This window comes from Erigeron canadensis, chromosome 3, assembly GCF_010389155.1.
Source record: "Erigeron canadensis isolate Cc75 chromosome 3, C_canadensis_v1, whole genome shotgun sequence".
Taxonomy (NCBI): Eukaryota; Viridiplantae; Streptophyta; class Magnoliopsida; order Asterales; family Asteraceae; genus Erigeron; species Erigeron canadensis.
In genome coordinates this window covers 21281342-21299122 of record NC_057763.1, presented here as the reverse complement: position 1 = coordinate 21299122, position 17781 = coordinate 21281342, and the positions used below count along the sequence as shown (strand labels likewise).

The 17781-nt window shown below is 33.9% G+C and overlaps 1 protein-coding gene and 1 pseudogene across 1 annotated transcript; both read left to right on the top strand.

The window, feature by feature from the left end:
- The first annotated feature begins 8283 nt into the window (after positions 1-8283).
- Positions 8284-11970, top strand: LOC122591667 (annotated as a pseudogene).
- A 1043-nt stretch (positions 11971-13013) lies between these two features.
- Positions 13014-14492, top strand: LOC122594247 (polygalacturonase-like). Its single transcript, XM_043766718.1, has 3 exons — positions 13014-13451; positions 13654-13943; positions 14033-14492. Exons 1-3 carry the CDS (start codon positions 13014-13016, stop codon positions 14490-14492), a joined length of 1188 nt encoding a protein of 395 aa, XP_043622653.1.
- The last annotated feature ends 3289 nt before the right edge of the window (positions 14493-17781 follow it).

Here is a 17781-nt window from a genome sequence, read left to right as displayed (position 1 = left end):
ATAACCAATGTTCATTGACCGGACTTGAACGATTTTAGGAGAGAATTATATAAACATCCATACAAAGTTGATACAAGCAAATGTATTACGACTAGTTCGCTATGATATCCAATGCACGTACGGCTATTAATTGACCGGTCATGGTCATTAGTCATTACAGATATTAGTAGCAATATTAAGTATTATTTCATTTAGTCATTTACTAATAACTTTTATTAGTAAAAAAAAAAAAATTTGATTCTCAAAATAAGGGTCTTATATATACATGAAAGTTATTAGTAAATGACTAGATGAAATAATACTTAATATTGCTACTAATATCTGTAATGACTAATGACCATGACCGGTCAATTAACAGCCGTACGTGCATTGGATATCATAGCGAACTAGTCATAATACATTTGCTAGTATCAACTTTGAATGGTTGTTTATATAATTTTCTCCTAAAATGGTTCAAGTCCGGTCAATGAACATTGGTTATGTAATTTGTCAGATTAATATGTATTTATGTAATACTCCGTAATAATTAGCTCCCTTATGAAATTGTTATATTTATTAAAATAAATCATGTGAACAAATATATAACTCAAGAGTTCTTATGGTTTTTTAAAAAAAATGGTTCTCAAAATAAAGAAACTATATATATATATTCTTTATAAAAATATATGTTGCAGAAGAATTTTTTTTTTCAAAACCTTATATATAACCGTTTGTCACATGTGAACAAAAAACATGAACAAATTTGTTCACAAGTTCATAAAACACTGCTTTGAAGGTTTTTTAAAAAAGTTTCTTCTACAACATACATTTTTATATTATTTCACGTGTGATGAACAAATATATAACTCGAGAGTTCTTATGGTTCTTACAAAAAAAAAATGGTTTTCAAAATAAAGAAACTATATATATATTTTCTTTATCTTCAAACGTTATATATATATATATAAGTGCAAGGTATTTTAGGACAACTTATTTTAGAACCAATTTTAGGATATGTGTTTTTTGTAACTTACACACCATCATGATCATCTCCGACCACCACCATGATTTTTCGGCCACCGCATTGTCGGAAAATCATGTGTAAGTTAACTTACACATGATTTTTCCGTGGGCCCATCATTGGAAAGTCTTAGTGTTTTTACAAAAAAATCCTTGTATATCGTAGTAGATGATGATGGTGGTGTGTAAGTTACAAAAAACACATGTCCTAATTGGTCCTAAAATAAGAGGTGGTCCTAAAATAACCCACCCCTATATATATATATATATATAGTTGTTATCTATATGAACTTAGGTATATAACCTCTCACATGTTAATACTTTAATATTTACTGTATATATACTAAATAAATGATTGATTCTCATATACAACATAAATTTCTTTCCTATCTTTAATAAACAAATCAAATTCGGTGAATTTCTCTACAAAAAAAATATGCCTTTTTTATATCACTTTAATTTTACTTTGATATTTTGTTCGTGTTTGTTTATTATTTGATATTGAATTGTTATGTTATTGTTATTTGTTCATCTCTTTTAACTTAATTTGTTGTCAATTGTAGTTTGATTATGACTTGTTTTACTACAAAAGTGTAGAGTTTATTCTTTTAATTTCGTTTTATTCATGTGTTTTTTTTCCACCTGTTTTGTTATTTATTAAGTTGATATTTACCTTTGAGACGATTCGTTAATCGGAAGGGCCTGAACAGAATCTATCCTATAACTAAAAGATGTGGTTGGGGGTACACTTGACACCCCTTAAGCTCTTTTTAGACCTAGGACTCTCTCCTAATTACACTGGAACTCTCTCTTTACAACATAAATTTTTATTAATCATTTTCATTCATATTATTCATCCCCTTCCTATCTTTAATAAACAAATCAAGTTCAGTATATTTCTCAACAAAAGAAACATACGGTTTTTATATATCACTTTAATTTTATTTTTGCTATTTTGTTCATGTTTGTTTTATTTAATATTGAATTATTATGTTATTGTTATTTTTCCATCTCTTTTAGTTTAGTTTGTTGTCAATTGTAGTTTGATTATGACTTTTTCTACTACAAAAAGGTTTATTCTTTTAAATTTGTTTTTGTTCATGTTTGTTATTTTTCACTTGTTTGTTATGTATATAATTTTGATATTTATCCTTGATGTATATACATATATTGAGATTGTTCTTCCATCGGACGATCCTAAAGACTAGTATAAATTATATAAAATGTAAGATTACGCTGTTAAGGTTACATTTGGGCAAACTATAGATGTTAAAAGTTGAATGTTATGGCTTAATAGCTTAGTGGTATTTTGGTGGTCGGATATGATCTAGTGACCATAAGGTCATAGGTTCAAAACATACATACAGTTTTTTTCTCATATTTATTGAGTTTCTTCCTGAATTGGTGTATTAGCATTGTTGCCTAGTGGGGATATGATCGGGTGTTACCTTTGTGGCACGATGATATTTCAATGGTATGTCAGTGATCCAAATTTGCCTTTAGGAACAAAAAATCACTTTTGACCGAATTTAAACTTATAAATGTTAAAGCCAATTAGGTTGGTGGCCCATTGGTAAGGTTTTTGACCTTGGAAGAATTCACTTGGGTTCGAGTCCTACTTTTCACATTTGTAAGGATGGATGAATAGGGAGTTTTTCGAAAGCCTGTTAAGAACCCAAACCTTTTAAATCAAAATCGATTAATTTTTTTTTTCTGTGCCTACTACGACACAGTGAGGCGAAACACCTCCACTGCGGCACAGTGGAAAACCTCGGCAATAAAAGCTCGAAAGCTCACTGCGGTGCAGTGAGGCGAAACACCTCCACTGCGGCGCGGTGGAAAACCTCGGCAACAAAAGATCGAAAGCTCACTATGGCGCAGTGAGCTGGGAATGTCTCCCACTGCGGCGCAGTGAGACCACCTGCAGGAAACCTTTTTGTTCAAAAACCAAATTCTCCTGCACATTTACTCAAATTAGTTTAATCAAAAACACCATTTCACTTCCAACTTTTCAAAAACCATTCCGAACCATTCACAATATGTAAAAAAACACCATTACACTAAAATTCTACCTTTTATACACGATTTACAACTACATAGTTCAACAAACGGGTCAATTGCCCAATTTGGATAATTGTCAAGTCATTCACAAATTTTACCAAAAACTTACATTTTCATCACATCTACCAAATTTCCAGAATTTACCAAAGTTAGATTAACCAAAAATGAAAATGTATCAAGAGCTAACATGTATCAAAGGGATCATCTACCCTAGTTACCCAAATTGCCAACCTTGAGATGGCTAAAAACCTCCAACTTGACCTTCACTCGATTACTTCCTTGCCCTTGCTACTACCAAATCCTATAAAAGAGTTAAACAACTAAAACGTAAGCAACACTTAGTGAATGCATACACATATAATCATAATCATGTTACCGTAACAATGTGCATCAAGCACCACATAAAGCCTAGCAAGCTAGCCATTGCATTCATAACAAACATCATACATTCATTTTCAACATGGCTATGGACAAAGTAGCTAGTAGGAATTTACCCACCTACTAGCTCTTACATACAATACGACTAGTAGAAATTTACCCACCTACTAGTTCTTACAAATTAATCAATAATGAGTCATAGGAATTTACCCACCTATGATCTCTAATAACAAGAACATGATTATATGTATACACATTTACCTCAATTTGGCTACTTGACACTATAAGGCTAACAAGCTCACAAATTAATCTTCAACACCTATACATAAATCAACACATAAACATCTATGAGTTCTATGACTGAACTTCCTTATAAACATCTACTTGCATTCATCAATTCTAACATTGAGGTGTTTGGCTACTCAAAACTTTTCCAACAAATTCCAAATTTTCACAATAGAACTCTATTTCATAATCACTAGTCAAACACCACAAAATATGAGATTCTTACTATGGTGGATTTTCATTATTAACATTCACTTTCAAACAAACTATCCATTTTTCAATCAAATTTATTAGGATTTTACTTGAAAATCTCAAATAACAAAACCCCCCAATTTCTAAGATTAAGAACCCTAATTTTCAATAATAACTAAAACTAGGGTTATGGAAATCAATACCTCAACAATTCAAGAAGTTATACCTGAATCAAAAATTCCTCTTCCTTATTTTCTTTCTAAATTTTTGACCACCACCCACCACACACACAAACCCTAACTTTTGGATTTTGCTTATTGAAGATTGAATTGATTAATTTGATCTAGGAGGGTGAATTGCATGTACTACTTGATGAATTTCGAGGAAAGGAAGGTTTGAGAAAATTTGAAAAGAATAAAAGACTTAGTGATTTTATGAATCACCATTTGAAGTTGGCTGGGGATATCACCCATCTGCCATGTTTTCCTTAGAAATAAAAATGGTATTATACCCGCTATCCACTAAAGTTCCAACTAAACTAACCCCTTAATTCAAAATAAAATATTAGGAAATTAATTTAATGCCAAAACTACGAAAAGGGTTAATTTTCTATTACCTTAAAATATTGGGGTGTTACAAAGCCTTGGTTTTTAGATATATGTGTAATTTAGGAGTAAAAATAGAATAGAATGCCATTAAAAACAAAAATTTAAAAGCCGAAAGTTGGTCCATTAATTTGTCCGAATTGAATATATCGTTTAGCATTTTAAATGCCGCAACTAACCATGAGTACTCATGAAGTTTTTATTGACATTATTATCAGTGTTTTTATTAGAATTTAAATTTATTATAAAATTTTTGTTTAAAAATAAAATATTAAGTGATGACTTGGGTCCAAGGAGAAGATATATTGATATGATCTCACATCGGTCAAATATGAAATTAGTTGGTGGTTTGTAAGTCTAGATGTCCCATAGCATTTGAGGTTGAGTTCTATAGCTTGTGGTTATTTATTTTAATTAGTGTATGTTTTTCTGGTTGTCAAATTAACTCAAAATTAAGTTATTCAAGTAAACAATTGCGACATAGTTATTTGCCAAATGAAAATTGATTGATAAAAAGTAAAAATGAACTCAAGCTTAGTTTTCTAAACTCTTAGATAAACATAATTACATATTGTCTTTTGATAGTCATAGAAGAGTTGGCCACCAGCTGCCACCTTTTAGGAGCAATCTGGGTTCGAATCTTGCCAGAGGCAGAATTGAATTTAAGTGGTTGATTAACCTTGACACTATCCCTGCCGGGGGTAATGTGGGTATCAATTCGGTACATGGGATCAGACCGTTCCTATCAATTAACCGTTTATTGTCTTTTGATAGTGTAAATTATTCACGAATATTGTCAAAAACACGTTGTATCAATTAAGTGTGTTAAAAAAACTCATTTAATGAATAGATCCCCGAAGAGAAAAAATTACATTACTAAGTCTAGAACAGCCAATGAAAGTCAGTATAATTGGTCAGAGGCACTATCGATTTTATCCAAGGTCTTGAGTTCGATCTTTAGGGATGACAAAACCTTGAGGTTTTTTTCTGAATACTTATAACGGCTCATAGTCAACATCTCGTTGTCTGGGATACGTGCAAGACTTCATTATACAGTGAGGTTCCCCAATATCATATACCGACCGAATGTTTGAAAAAAACTAACTCTAGAACATGGGAACTTGAGGCCCCTAAACCCCATACACACGCAAGTGACCATTTAAATCAAAGTAATAGTTAAGGTGAGGCACTGAATTTACACAGCAAGATGTCATGAGGTATGAGGTATGAGGTATGATCAATGATGTATGATATATAACGTATGATGTTTCAATTAATTAAGTATGTCAACTTATTTATTTTAATTTCCATATACTATAGATGTGTGATGAGAAGGTGGACTTTAATTATGCCATTTCAACTTAAGTAATGTGCAAAGATGACTTTACTACAACATTTAGAATTTAAAAAGACTAGTGACTAATCTTCTTTTGTTTAACTTGTTTTTTCTATATGTTTCGTGTGTGTTGGGCTATTGGCCATAATAATTAAATAGTTAATAAAAAGTGATAAATTACCCTAATAATGTCATGATGATGATGATGATACCGACATAAATAAAAAAAAAGTAGAAAATAAATTGAAAAATATACAATCAAAAAACTTCAAGTTAATTATTAGGTTGAATACGACTTAACATTTTTTTTCAGATTTCTGAAAGCTACTGTGCATATTAACTCTAGGCTGATTAGTTATCGAAAAATAAACTTGAAAGATTTAATCAGCTTTAAAACAAATTAAACAATGAAACATTACACAACTTGAAAATAATTAGAAAGTACTCGTAATTAAAGAAACTTAAAGATGCACAACAAAATATGACAAGAAGATGTAATTTTCAATGAATTCATTTATGGATGAATCAATAAGAATATATATACATAAATAATTGTGGAACAAAAACTTATATGGAATCAAACTACTTACAAGCTACACTTCTATTTCTAATCCTTACAAAAAAAACTAGCTTAAGCTAAATATATATATGAACAACAAGCACCATCTAAATAGAAATTTGCCTAGGATAAGATATGTTGTTGCATACCTCATGATACATCAAGTGAGGTAATTATGGGTCAATATCTCCCTTGGATGTCGTACTTTAATTGCTTGCAACGTATTTTCATCATGTTTATCTTGCAAAAGGGAGTTTTCTGACAGTGAGACTTCGTAATATTGTCTAATGCCCTTGTCCACGAACATTCTTTCCACCAATGTGAGGGAAGGACAAACACCATCCCGGAAATCGTGTTTCACTCACTGATTCTTTTGTGTATTCCTTTTTCTTTGTCTCCGTGGTTGTTTCGATAACCAAAAGTATGGATAAGACACCTTATATTTTTATGCTTATGTTTTTATTTTACAAGTTGTTTATGTTTATATTTTATAAGCTTACAAGCTCTTTTAATAGTGTTTGGATTAGCTTACCTAATTTATTACCTATTGAAATGGCTTATGCTAGAAAACCATTGTTGGAGAAGCTTATATAAGCCCAAATGCTTATATTCAATAAGCTAGGCCAAACACCCAAATGACTTATCTTGTGAAATATAAGCTAAAAAAGTAATTAGCCCTCATAAATAAGCTAGGCCAAACACCCTGTAATGTTTGTAAGATTCTGAAGTGTCTTTGTTGTTTTTTTTTTTTTCAATAGAAGACTGAAAACGTGTGTGTAAATGTATTCAAAGTTTGACTATTGTTTTTATTGGTTGAAAATAAAAGACTTTTTCTTCCCGAGGTTCTGTCTCTCAGCTTGCGTCTTTCAGCTTTCATAACGGGTCTTTATGTGAAATGATATAATTAAGGTTTATTGATAAGTTTAGGAAAGTGATTACATGTGGAGACAATACTTATTATTTACAGAGTATGAGTTTTATGTTTATATCTAAAAGGGACAAGCTTTAGTTAGATTCTTGTTATAAGTCTACAGATGATTGAGTAAGGGTTAGCGACCTGCTAAGCAGATTGTGTTTTTAGTTACGATTTGTAAGATTAGATTTTAAAATAATGCAATCTTTGACAACATTAAAGTTGGTTTCTTTTTATCGTAATCTATTAAGATGTTCGGACTCTGTCTTTATTATAAAAATATTAAATTCTGTGCTTGTGTACACCACGGGGTTTGAACCCCTGACCTCCACACAAAGAACCCATTAAGGGAAACCTTATGACCAACCCACCTAAGGGGGTGTTTAGTACAATGAAATGGAAAGGGTGGAAATGGAATGAGAAACACTTGTCATGTTTGGTTGTAATGGAGAATAAGAAAGGTAATCGAGAATAGGGAATCGATTCCATTCCTTCAATTCTCTATGAAATGTAGAGAATTGATGGGAATTTAAATTTTTTTTTTGTTTTAGTGATGTTATATGTATTAAATTTGATTATTATTTAAAATTTAGTATTTTTTATATATTCATTCTCTGCTTGTACCAAACCACGGAATCGATTCTCTTTCCAAATACTTATTCTCTTTTCACTATATTCATTCTCTATTACATTTCCATTCTCTTTGATTCACTCATACCAACCACCCCTTAAGTGGGATCGGCCATAAGAACAACATGGCACTTTTTTTAGCAGAAAGACTTTGGAACTAAAAAGATGTATAAGGTTTACAATTGAATTTTATTGCTACATTTGTTTTATCCAAGCAATAAAGTGTCCTCGATCTTTTTATGTGTGTGTATGTATATATATTTATAGATAAAATGCATTCAAAGCAATTCAACAATTTGATTATTGCCAAGTGTTTTATATGATAATGTCTGGACCGCTCAGGAACTATGTTGAGATCCTTATGGAACAAACTATGTTTAGCAATGGGAAATCCAGTTCGTATAGTCTTCCTTATTTGCTTAAGTATGTGGTCATCTAATCTATATGAAATAAAGTGTGTTCATGAGGTCATTCATGATTTGTTTTCATTTTGTTTATAAATTTCAGTTTATGGAAGTATCTCAGATTCATATATAAGGCTAGGAAAGACATTTTGTCATCGTTGAGGTATCGAACACAAGGCTATGCTAATTCTGGCAGTACATTTGAGAGGATGTCCACACCCTTTATTGGCCATACAAAGGCTGTGAATGCGATACAATGGTCACAAACTTATTGTAAGTGTTGTTTTGACATTATTGAACAGAACAGTTTCAGGAGTATCCTGTTTCTTCTATCAAGTCTTGGATCATGTAGCTCTTTTTGAAACCCTTATAAAGCCAGCTTATTGACAGTGGCGTATGACTAGACTTTGTACATACATGTCTGACCTCCATGCCAGATAAAGAGATCAACTCATGATTATTGAAATTCTAGTATACGATTACCTGAATTGCATTGGCTAATTCAGCTAATACTTACTCTATTTTGGTTCTCAAAATCAGATATAACTCTTTTCATCGAATTCATGAGAAATGAACTTAGCTTGATAGTTGGTACTTTAATCTGTTGACAAGTCTACCACAACCCATGCTGATTTGTGATTGATCATATGCTTTTTAGTTGGATATAGTTTTTTATGGAGGTTAAATTTAGAGGTGGTGGTTTTGAGTTTCAACCCATCTACTAATGATTGGGTTTAGTGGAGTTAATATTTTATCTCCAATGGAACGCATGGGTAGCCTACATGGTAACAGCTTAATGTGTCATACAAGTCCAGCATCACCCAAAGTTTCTAATGCATAAATGACAAAACCATCTAAATCCATTTATTGCAAAGATTAGATTACTATCAGATGGATATAACTCTGTAAGCATGGTTAACAGACATCATAGCACAAAAACGTTGTTGACAGAAAGCATTTTGGATCGGTCAGATCTGGCCTGTGCCGAATAATAAACCTTGTATTAATCCAAATTCATTTTGACCCATTGTCCCAGTTCCTCCCACCCATCCATCCATTTTTCCACCTCTAGTAAACTAGGATGTTTTACTTTAGTGTTGTGTTATTTGCTTTACTTTCTATTTTTTTTGTTTTCTGTATTCCTTACGAGTACTAACTGAATTTAAAGTGATATTCAGAGTTGATGCTTACTGTTCTGATGTGCTCACTATGATAGTTTGCAGCTCATCTGCTTGCATCTGCTAGTATGTCTTCCATCAATGTATGGAATGTGTGGAGCACAGAAGAGAAGAAAGCTCGGGTATTCAACCTTCATACTGCAGCAGTAAAAGACATCCAGTGGTCAGAGCAAGGTCTTTCTTTACTCTCTTGTGGATATGATTGCACATCAAGATTAATCGATGTTGATAAAGGCTTAAAGACTCCCCGAAAGCTTCGCGGGGACTACTTTACGACGACGGACGACCGCCCGTAGGTGTATTTAAGGAAGATCAGGTTGTTGGAGTTGCTAAATTTCATCCTAATAACTTCAATCTCTTTTTATCTGGGGGATCAAAAGGCCTCATTCGGTTATGGGATATTAGAACTGGGAATGCAGTGAATCAGTATTTTCGTGGCCTTGGTCCGATTCTCGATTTGGAGTTCATGAACGATACAAGATGGTTTATTTCTTCCAGTGATGAAACCAGAAGCAACATTAGCGAGAACACTATTATCGTATGGGATGTCTTAAGAGAGGTTCCTTTATCAAACCAGGTATATGCTCAACTGACTTTGCTTTACACACAGACTTGCAGTTTTGTCAGTTATGATAAGATCAATTAATAATGTCACTCAATCACTGTGGGATATATAACTGGCGCAGAAAACATGTATTAAAATATGTGTGTCTATTTATGCAAGTATGTAAGTCTGTATATGCACTCTAATTCGAACCTATGTATAGTTGTATACTAACACATGTTTGTGTCTCTGTATGCATATGTATTTGAAAGTCAACCCTTTATGGAGCATCACTTAGTTTGGTCCTACGAGTTGTTAACTCAATCTTCCATAGTTCTTGGTTACAAACTACAAAGTGTGACGTAAATGGCTTAGGCCAAAGTACTTTCTCTGGCTCACTGTCACAAAACTCCCCGAGTACTCGCTACAAGGTAGGGCGTTGAGTTGACCCGCGTCGGCCGATTTACTCCGAGTACTCCCTCCTTGACGGCTTTGAAACCCCCCCCCCTCTCCCTCCCCCTCCAGTACTTCCCGCATAGACCCGAGTACTCCCAACTCCCTAGTCAACCTACCTAGGAGCGCCTAGCGACTTTCACAACTTTGCTCTGGCTAACGAGCTTCTGAAATTGCTTCATCATGGACCAATTTCAACCCATTAAATGGTCAAAAGGGTGGATTGGTTTAAAAAAGTCAACCATAGCATACTCAAACGTTTACACTTCATAACTTGCTTAATGCATTTTCCGTTCCAAAATAATTGGGTCATGAGATGAAAATAGTTCTTGTAATATAACAAAAAGTGTGGAGGGGTTAACCCAACCTATTTTTGATTCGTCCTAAAAACTTTATCTGTAGGACCCAAACCTAATTTTGCGAAGTTTACTCAATCTGCCATTATGTCACCTAAAATTTTTTATGTAGTTTTTTAGGTTCTGTTAGATTAGTGTATATGGCTCTGGTGGTGCCCGGCCTTAGCTTCTCTTATGATGTCTACAGTTGATTTATTCTTGAAACATATGTATGGAACTTGCTAATCTATATGTTATTTGACCATGGCCAAGAGGATCTTGATAATTGGAAGAGGCTGAGATACATTATTTGTACTTGATATCATCATGGTCTTAGGTACAGCGTGATAATGTATATGTATTTTACGGTTCTTTACCTTCTACCCATGTTCAGAGGTGTTGATTTTGACTAAAATGTACTTGCAAATGGACTACATGGGTTATGTTTTTATTTATTTTTTACCTTAAATAGGCCAAATATGTTAGGCTAATATATACATAACTCGAAAGGAAACAGGTCAACCGAGGTGGAGGGCATTCCAAATGTTATCTGAATGCATAAAAACCTCATAATAGATTTATCATATAGTTTTTCTGTTAGCATATATCGCATGTCAGCCAGCCTATTTCGACCCACACCTAAAGCTATCCTTTTTTTGATCCAATACTTCGGTTGTCTCTTTTGTTACAATGCACTTTGGTGAAACTAAGATTTTTGTTGTCTTCTTCAGATCTATGTGGAAGCTTACACCTCTCCATGTATACGACATCATCCACACGATCAGTATTTTGTGGTGCAATCAAATGGAAATTACATAGCAATCTTTTCTTCCAAACCTCCCTTTAGTCTTGATAAGTACAAAAGGTACGAAGACCATGGTGTTTCCGGGTTTCCCATCAAATGTAAATTCAGCCTGGATGGGAAAAGAGCTCGTCTGTGGCTCCTCAGATGGTTGCATTTACTTCTACAACACCAAAACAGGCGATCTCATAGCTGTGGCATTCCATCCTGTCATATCAAATGTAGTTGCTACGTGCTGCTGGAATGGAGAAATCACAGTTTTTGAGCGAGACCGTCACGAGACTAATGTATCATGATTGTACACAATATCTAAATCATGATCTGATCGTGGGGTCTAGCTATATAAATCAAGTGTGAGTATGTTTATGCTTCTGGGGTATTCCGAGTCACAGAATGTGGCAATCAAGTCATGATGCCCCAAAAAGAGATTTCCCCGGGGTCTAATTAGTTCAAAGGGCTCCTGAATAAGCTGTTTTGGAAATCAAGTTTGCATATAGTCTATGTATAATATACAAGAGAGGTACATGATGTGTTGTGTTTCCGGGTATGTCTCCTGATGTACATTAATATTGAAAGACGCCTCGTTTATCGTAACTAACCCTTGGGTTTTAAAGTTTTAAGATGAAACTATACATTCCTATAATAATGATTTTGCTGTAATATTGTTGTATTGGATTAGACACATTGATCCGAACCGATGAAATTCTTTCATGGATGATGTTTGGGTAAGCAGAGTCTTAATATATCTTCAAAGTCATCTTCTAGTTACATTTTAGATATATATCGGTTTTGCAAAATTATATAGTGTTTGAAGTAGTCAATTACACAATGGTTAAAAAAATTAGACATTCTAAAGTTAGTTTCATGAGTTTTTAGCTTTATCTTTGATAATTACACATAATTCAGAAACTCAAAACGTGATTTCTATATAGGGCCACATGGCTTTCCTGTTCTTATGCTACTAATATTGATCATTATCCTATGACTTTAATGAACATAATTCATAAATATAGTTATCATACATTACAAGCAATTTCATTGTAGGATTATTTGGTTACATAGACTAAATATGCACGATCTGCCAACTTATGCAAACTCTCGTATCACTTTGTCATTTTTGTAATGCATGAACTAATCACAATTACTAATCAAATATATCCTGCTATTATTATTAGGATTCTTATTCTTATTCTTTTTATTAAGTCTTATTATCATTTATCATTATCATTATACTAATATCTTTATCATTATTATCTATGTATATATTTGCATATATTATATGTAAATACACATTTCGCATTCGCACTCACTTTTCTCTTCATCTTTCTTTTGATTAAACATGTATAACCTGAAAACTATTTTTCTTGTCATCATTTTTCTAGTCTCATCAGCTGAAGCAGGAACGGCTACATACAATGTGACAAGTTTTGGAGCCAAAGGAAATGGCTACACGGATTGCACGAAGGCCTTTCTCGGTGCTTGGTCTGCTGCATGTTCCACAACCAAGTCAGCCACAATATACGTGCCCACGGGGAACTACTTAATAGCAACTCCCATTACTTTTGCTGGTGAAAGATGCTATAGTAGTGCCATCACGATACGCATTTATGGCACCCTTGTTGCTCCTTCTAACTATGACGCCATTGCCAGCTCTGGTGACTGGATCAGATTTCATAGAGTGAACCATGTTACCATTTCTGGCGGTACGCTTGATGCCAGAGGGGGTTCTCTTTGGTCCTGCAAAACCTCCCACAAAAGCTGTCCGGAAGGAGCCACGGTACATGCTTTAATACTTGTTTCACATGAACCTTGCTTCAATATTAGTTTTATTTGAACCAAAACCTATATATAAATTATATATATTAAGGGTAAAATAGTAAAACTAATATATGTGTTTAAGGATTGAAATATAAAGGTGTAAACGGTTAAGTATAGAGTAAAGAACTGATTAATTGTTTTAAGGATATGGTTGTATGCAGACTCTAGGAATATACAATTCGAAGAACATAGTGATAAGCGGGTTGAAGTCGGTAAACAGCCAGAAGTTCCACATTCTGTTAGACGCATGCACGACAGTCAAATTACAGGGAGTAAGTATATCAGCAGCTAGTGTTAGTCCTAACACAGATGGAATTCACTTAATGGCGTCGACTGATGTCACCATATCGAGTACTAAAGTTGCAACAGGGGATGATTGTATCTCTATAGGTCCTGGTAACAGTAATCTCTGGATAGAAAAGGTGGCTTGTGGTCCAGGTCATGGTATCAGGTACTAATTGTATTTACATAACTTTGATTATAAAACAGCTCCAATTTGAGTTACTAGATGATATGTATGCATTTTTGTTGTCTATATAGCATTGGGAGTCTAGGATGGGAATTAGATGAACCAGGTGTCAAAAACGTAACAGTGACAACAGCAACTTTTCGAGGAACTCAGAATGGTGTGAGAATAAAGACATGGGCAAGGGCTAGCCATGGATTTGTAACTGGTGTTCTTTTCCAGCATCTGACCATGGTCAACGTTCAAAATCCGATTATCATTGAACAAAGGTACTGCCCGAATAACAATAACTGCCCCAATCAGGTGTCAGGAATAAAGATCAGTAACGTAGTGTATCAGGATATCCACGGAACATCAGCCAGTCAAGTTGCAGTGAAACTGGATTGTAGCCAGGGGAACCCATGCAGTGCAATAAGACTACAAGATGTAAACCTAAACTACATTCGTGGCAATGGTGATCAACAAGTGATGTCATCATGTGCCTATGCTGCCGGGACTGCATCTGGCATACAACATCCAACGGGCTGTCTCTAATGAATTATTGAAGACTAGTTCATTTTAAGAGTTGAGAAATTAGAGCCTACGAAGATGCTACAAACAAGCTTACAAACTAGCTGAACCATCAATTTTATTCTATAAAATGGTTGCCACATTCCATTGTAAATTGTTCTTCTGTATCATAATCAATAAAAGCTTAATTATCAACCCATTTACGGGAAGGTTGCAAAAATTGTTACTCGAAATCACAATTTTTTATATAAAAATAACTTTTGAAATTATGTGTATAGAAATAGATTAAAAACATAAAGATAATCTTTGAGATACTCCAAACATATCAACAGTACTTCAAAAGTTTGACCATTCTGACACAGTTTTGACATGAGTTAACCAATTAAACCGACTTTGACAGATTTTTTCCAAGGTTCCATAGTTTGAGTATCAAGTCCGATTAGAACCTAATCACATCGTTGCGCCTAAGTGGAATTCACAACCGGCAATGTGTTATCACATGCTCAAAAATAGTACTCCCTCCGTCCAATTTAAATGTCCTATTTTGACTTTTGAAGTCTTTTTTTCGTAACTTTGACCGTAAATTGTTTCGTGTGTGTTAAGCCATAATTGATGTAAAATATATGAATAGATTGAGCTTTGGATGTAATTTTCATTGATATAACTTTCATTAAGTATTATATTATACAAACAAAAATACTTAAAGTCAAAGTTAGAGAAGAAAAACTCAACAAGTCAAATGTGGACATTTAAATTGGGACGGAGGGAGTATCTTAGTCAAGCATTTGAATTCTTTAACGATATTATAGGCATTAAAGTAGTCGCACATCAAAATAAGGAATATTTTGACACGATTGTTCACTGACTTTACAATCCACATGAAACAACTGAACACCACAAGAGCATTTAAAGATTCAAGTGTGCCACCTCATGAAATGAGAAGAATTATTGAAGGCTATTATGTAAGGAATGTCATACATACTTGGAACATTCAGATTAGACCAAAACAACGGGCTTATAGAGCAAGATAACTGGAAGAACTTGTTGGAATAAACATGATTCAATTCTAGTGATATAACATCCTCAATCGTCATGTGGAACCTGTAAGAGCATAAAGCATAATTGCTATTGATTTCGGGTTCCCATAACAAGGTAATTGAGTAATAATGGGATGAATAATTCGGCTGGAACATAATGCACGAATTAGAGAGGAATACACACACAAAAATTACGGTGTAATATGTCTTGAGATTAACATTAACTTAGGGTTAATGACTCTCTATTTATAATGAGAGCATTTACACTTTCAACCCCTTTGCTGTTTAATGTGTGTACCATTAATCCTCTAAGTTACAATCACCTAATAGGAAACATTATACTACGTCTCTAAAGGTAAATAAGCCCATTATATATTTACTAGACATAGGGATTTCAGTTATCGTCAATTATCATATCAGAAATGATACATGATCAGTGACGGTCACACTAACGTGGTTCCAACATTCTCCCACTTGACCAAGCAATCATTTATCTATGAGTATTCAGTAAGTCCGGCCAGGATAATACTCATTTTGTTTTAAACCGAAATCATAGCCAATAAGTACAGTCGTAGAGAAGAACATGAACTCAGGACCCCCACTAGTCAAACTATGACTCAAATTTAAAACTAATAAACAATGATCAATTGACTAAGACAAATTTTGTTATGTAATGTCTTTACACTGTTATGAGCTCGAAGTGTATCTAATAGACAAACAAAATCTGAATAAGGAGGAAAAATTTTCATTAACATAATAATAATGACCAATAAGTACAACATGCTATCATAATGGGTCTTTTAGTAAGTCTCATCTTCGACACGTATTCTACGAAGATTTTAGGAGGAAGACCTTCGGTCATTGGATCCATTAGCATATTTATGTGTACTTATGTACTCAATACAGAGAACATTTTCCTCATTCCGTTCACAAACAGATACTTCGTATCGAGATACATCTCAGCGCCAGTAGAACTGTTACCGTTCAAGCAAGTTACGGTAGCTGAGTTATCACAGTAAAGCTTCAATGGTCTAGTAATAAAGTTGACGACTTTGAGTCCACTAACCAAGTTCAATAACAACATCCCATGACATGAAATTATGAACGTTCATCCATCATGGTAGAGGTTGTAGTCAGTTTCTATTTATGAATCCGTCAAAAGTTGGGTTTGCCAGCTAATCATAAATATAAATCCAGAAGTAGATTTCTTATTGAAATTAATACATCCCACTAATTCTAAGTTGTCACCTCTTCTATAAGTTAATATGTAGTCTTTGGTCTTTTGGAGATATCGTAGAACCTTTTAGCCGCTTTTCAGTGTGCTATTATGGGATTAAATAGTTACTCTCAAGCATACCGGTAATGTAAGCGAATCTGAATGAGTACAGACCTAAACGTACATAATGCTCTTAACTACTTACGAGTAATGTATCATCCTCATTTGCTCCTTTTAATCTCAATATTCGGACTTCATAAACAATCAAATATGTTTCCTTTTACTAATCGATCTATAGTGGGTGTGTAGTGCTGCATGTTATGGTGTTCTAAGATGTGTTCAGTATAAGTCTTTTGAGAAAGAACTAGAACATCATTACGCCTATCTCGATGTATTTCGATACCTATGACATAAGAGATATCATCGAGATCTTTCATGTCGACATTCTGCGAATAGTAAATGCTTTGACTCACGCAACATATCCAAGTTGTTACTTGCAAGAATATCATCCACGTGCAAAACAAGGATTGTAAATTTACTCCCACTGATCTTGAGATAAGTGCATTAATCCACTTGACTCTTTAGGAAGTCTTGTCGTTTATGACTTCATTAAACTTAAAGTACCATTTTAGTGATGCTTGCTTCAACCTATATATGGACTTATTTAACTTGCAGACCATGTGCTTTTTACCTTCTGGAATCTCAGGTTCACATGCATACGTCTTATTCCAAGTTTCCATTCAGGAAAGTAGTCTTGACATCTATCTAATGTAACTCTAAAGCATAATGAGCTAGGAATGTTATGACGATCCTTAAGGAATCTTTATGAGACAGGAGATAAGGTCTCTTGATAATCGATTCCTTCCTTTTGAGTAAAACCCTTCGCAACTAGTTATGGCCTTATAGCGTTTGACGTTCCCATTCGGGTCTAATTCTACTAAGTGACCTGATCGCTATTAATGGCTTCTTGATAGGAATAAGATCAGCAAGCTTTCCAATGTCCTCAACTTCAGTTAAATAAGTTATGAAATCATCAAAAGTTATGGCCTTGTGTGACCTA

Coding starts and splice junctions, on each gene's coding strand:
- LOC122594247 (XM_043766718.1), top strand. CDS start 13,014: ATGTATAACCTGAAAACTATTTTTCTTGTCATCATTTTTCTAGTCTCA. Junction 13,452..13,653: donor GCTGTCCGGAAGGAGCCACG/GTACATGCTTTA, acceptor GGTTGTATGCAG/ACTCTAGGAATATACAATTC. Junction 13,944..14,032: donor GGTCCAGGTCATGGTATCAG/GTACTAATTGTA, acceptor TTGTCTATATAG/CATTGGGAGTCTAGGATGGG.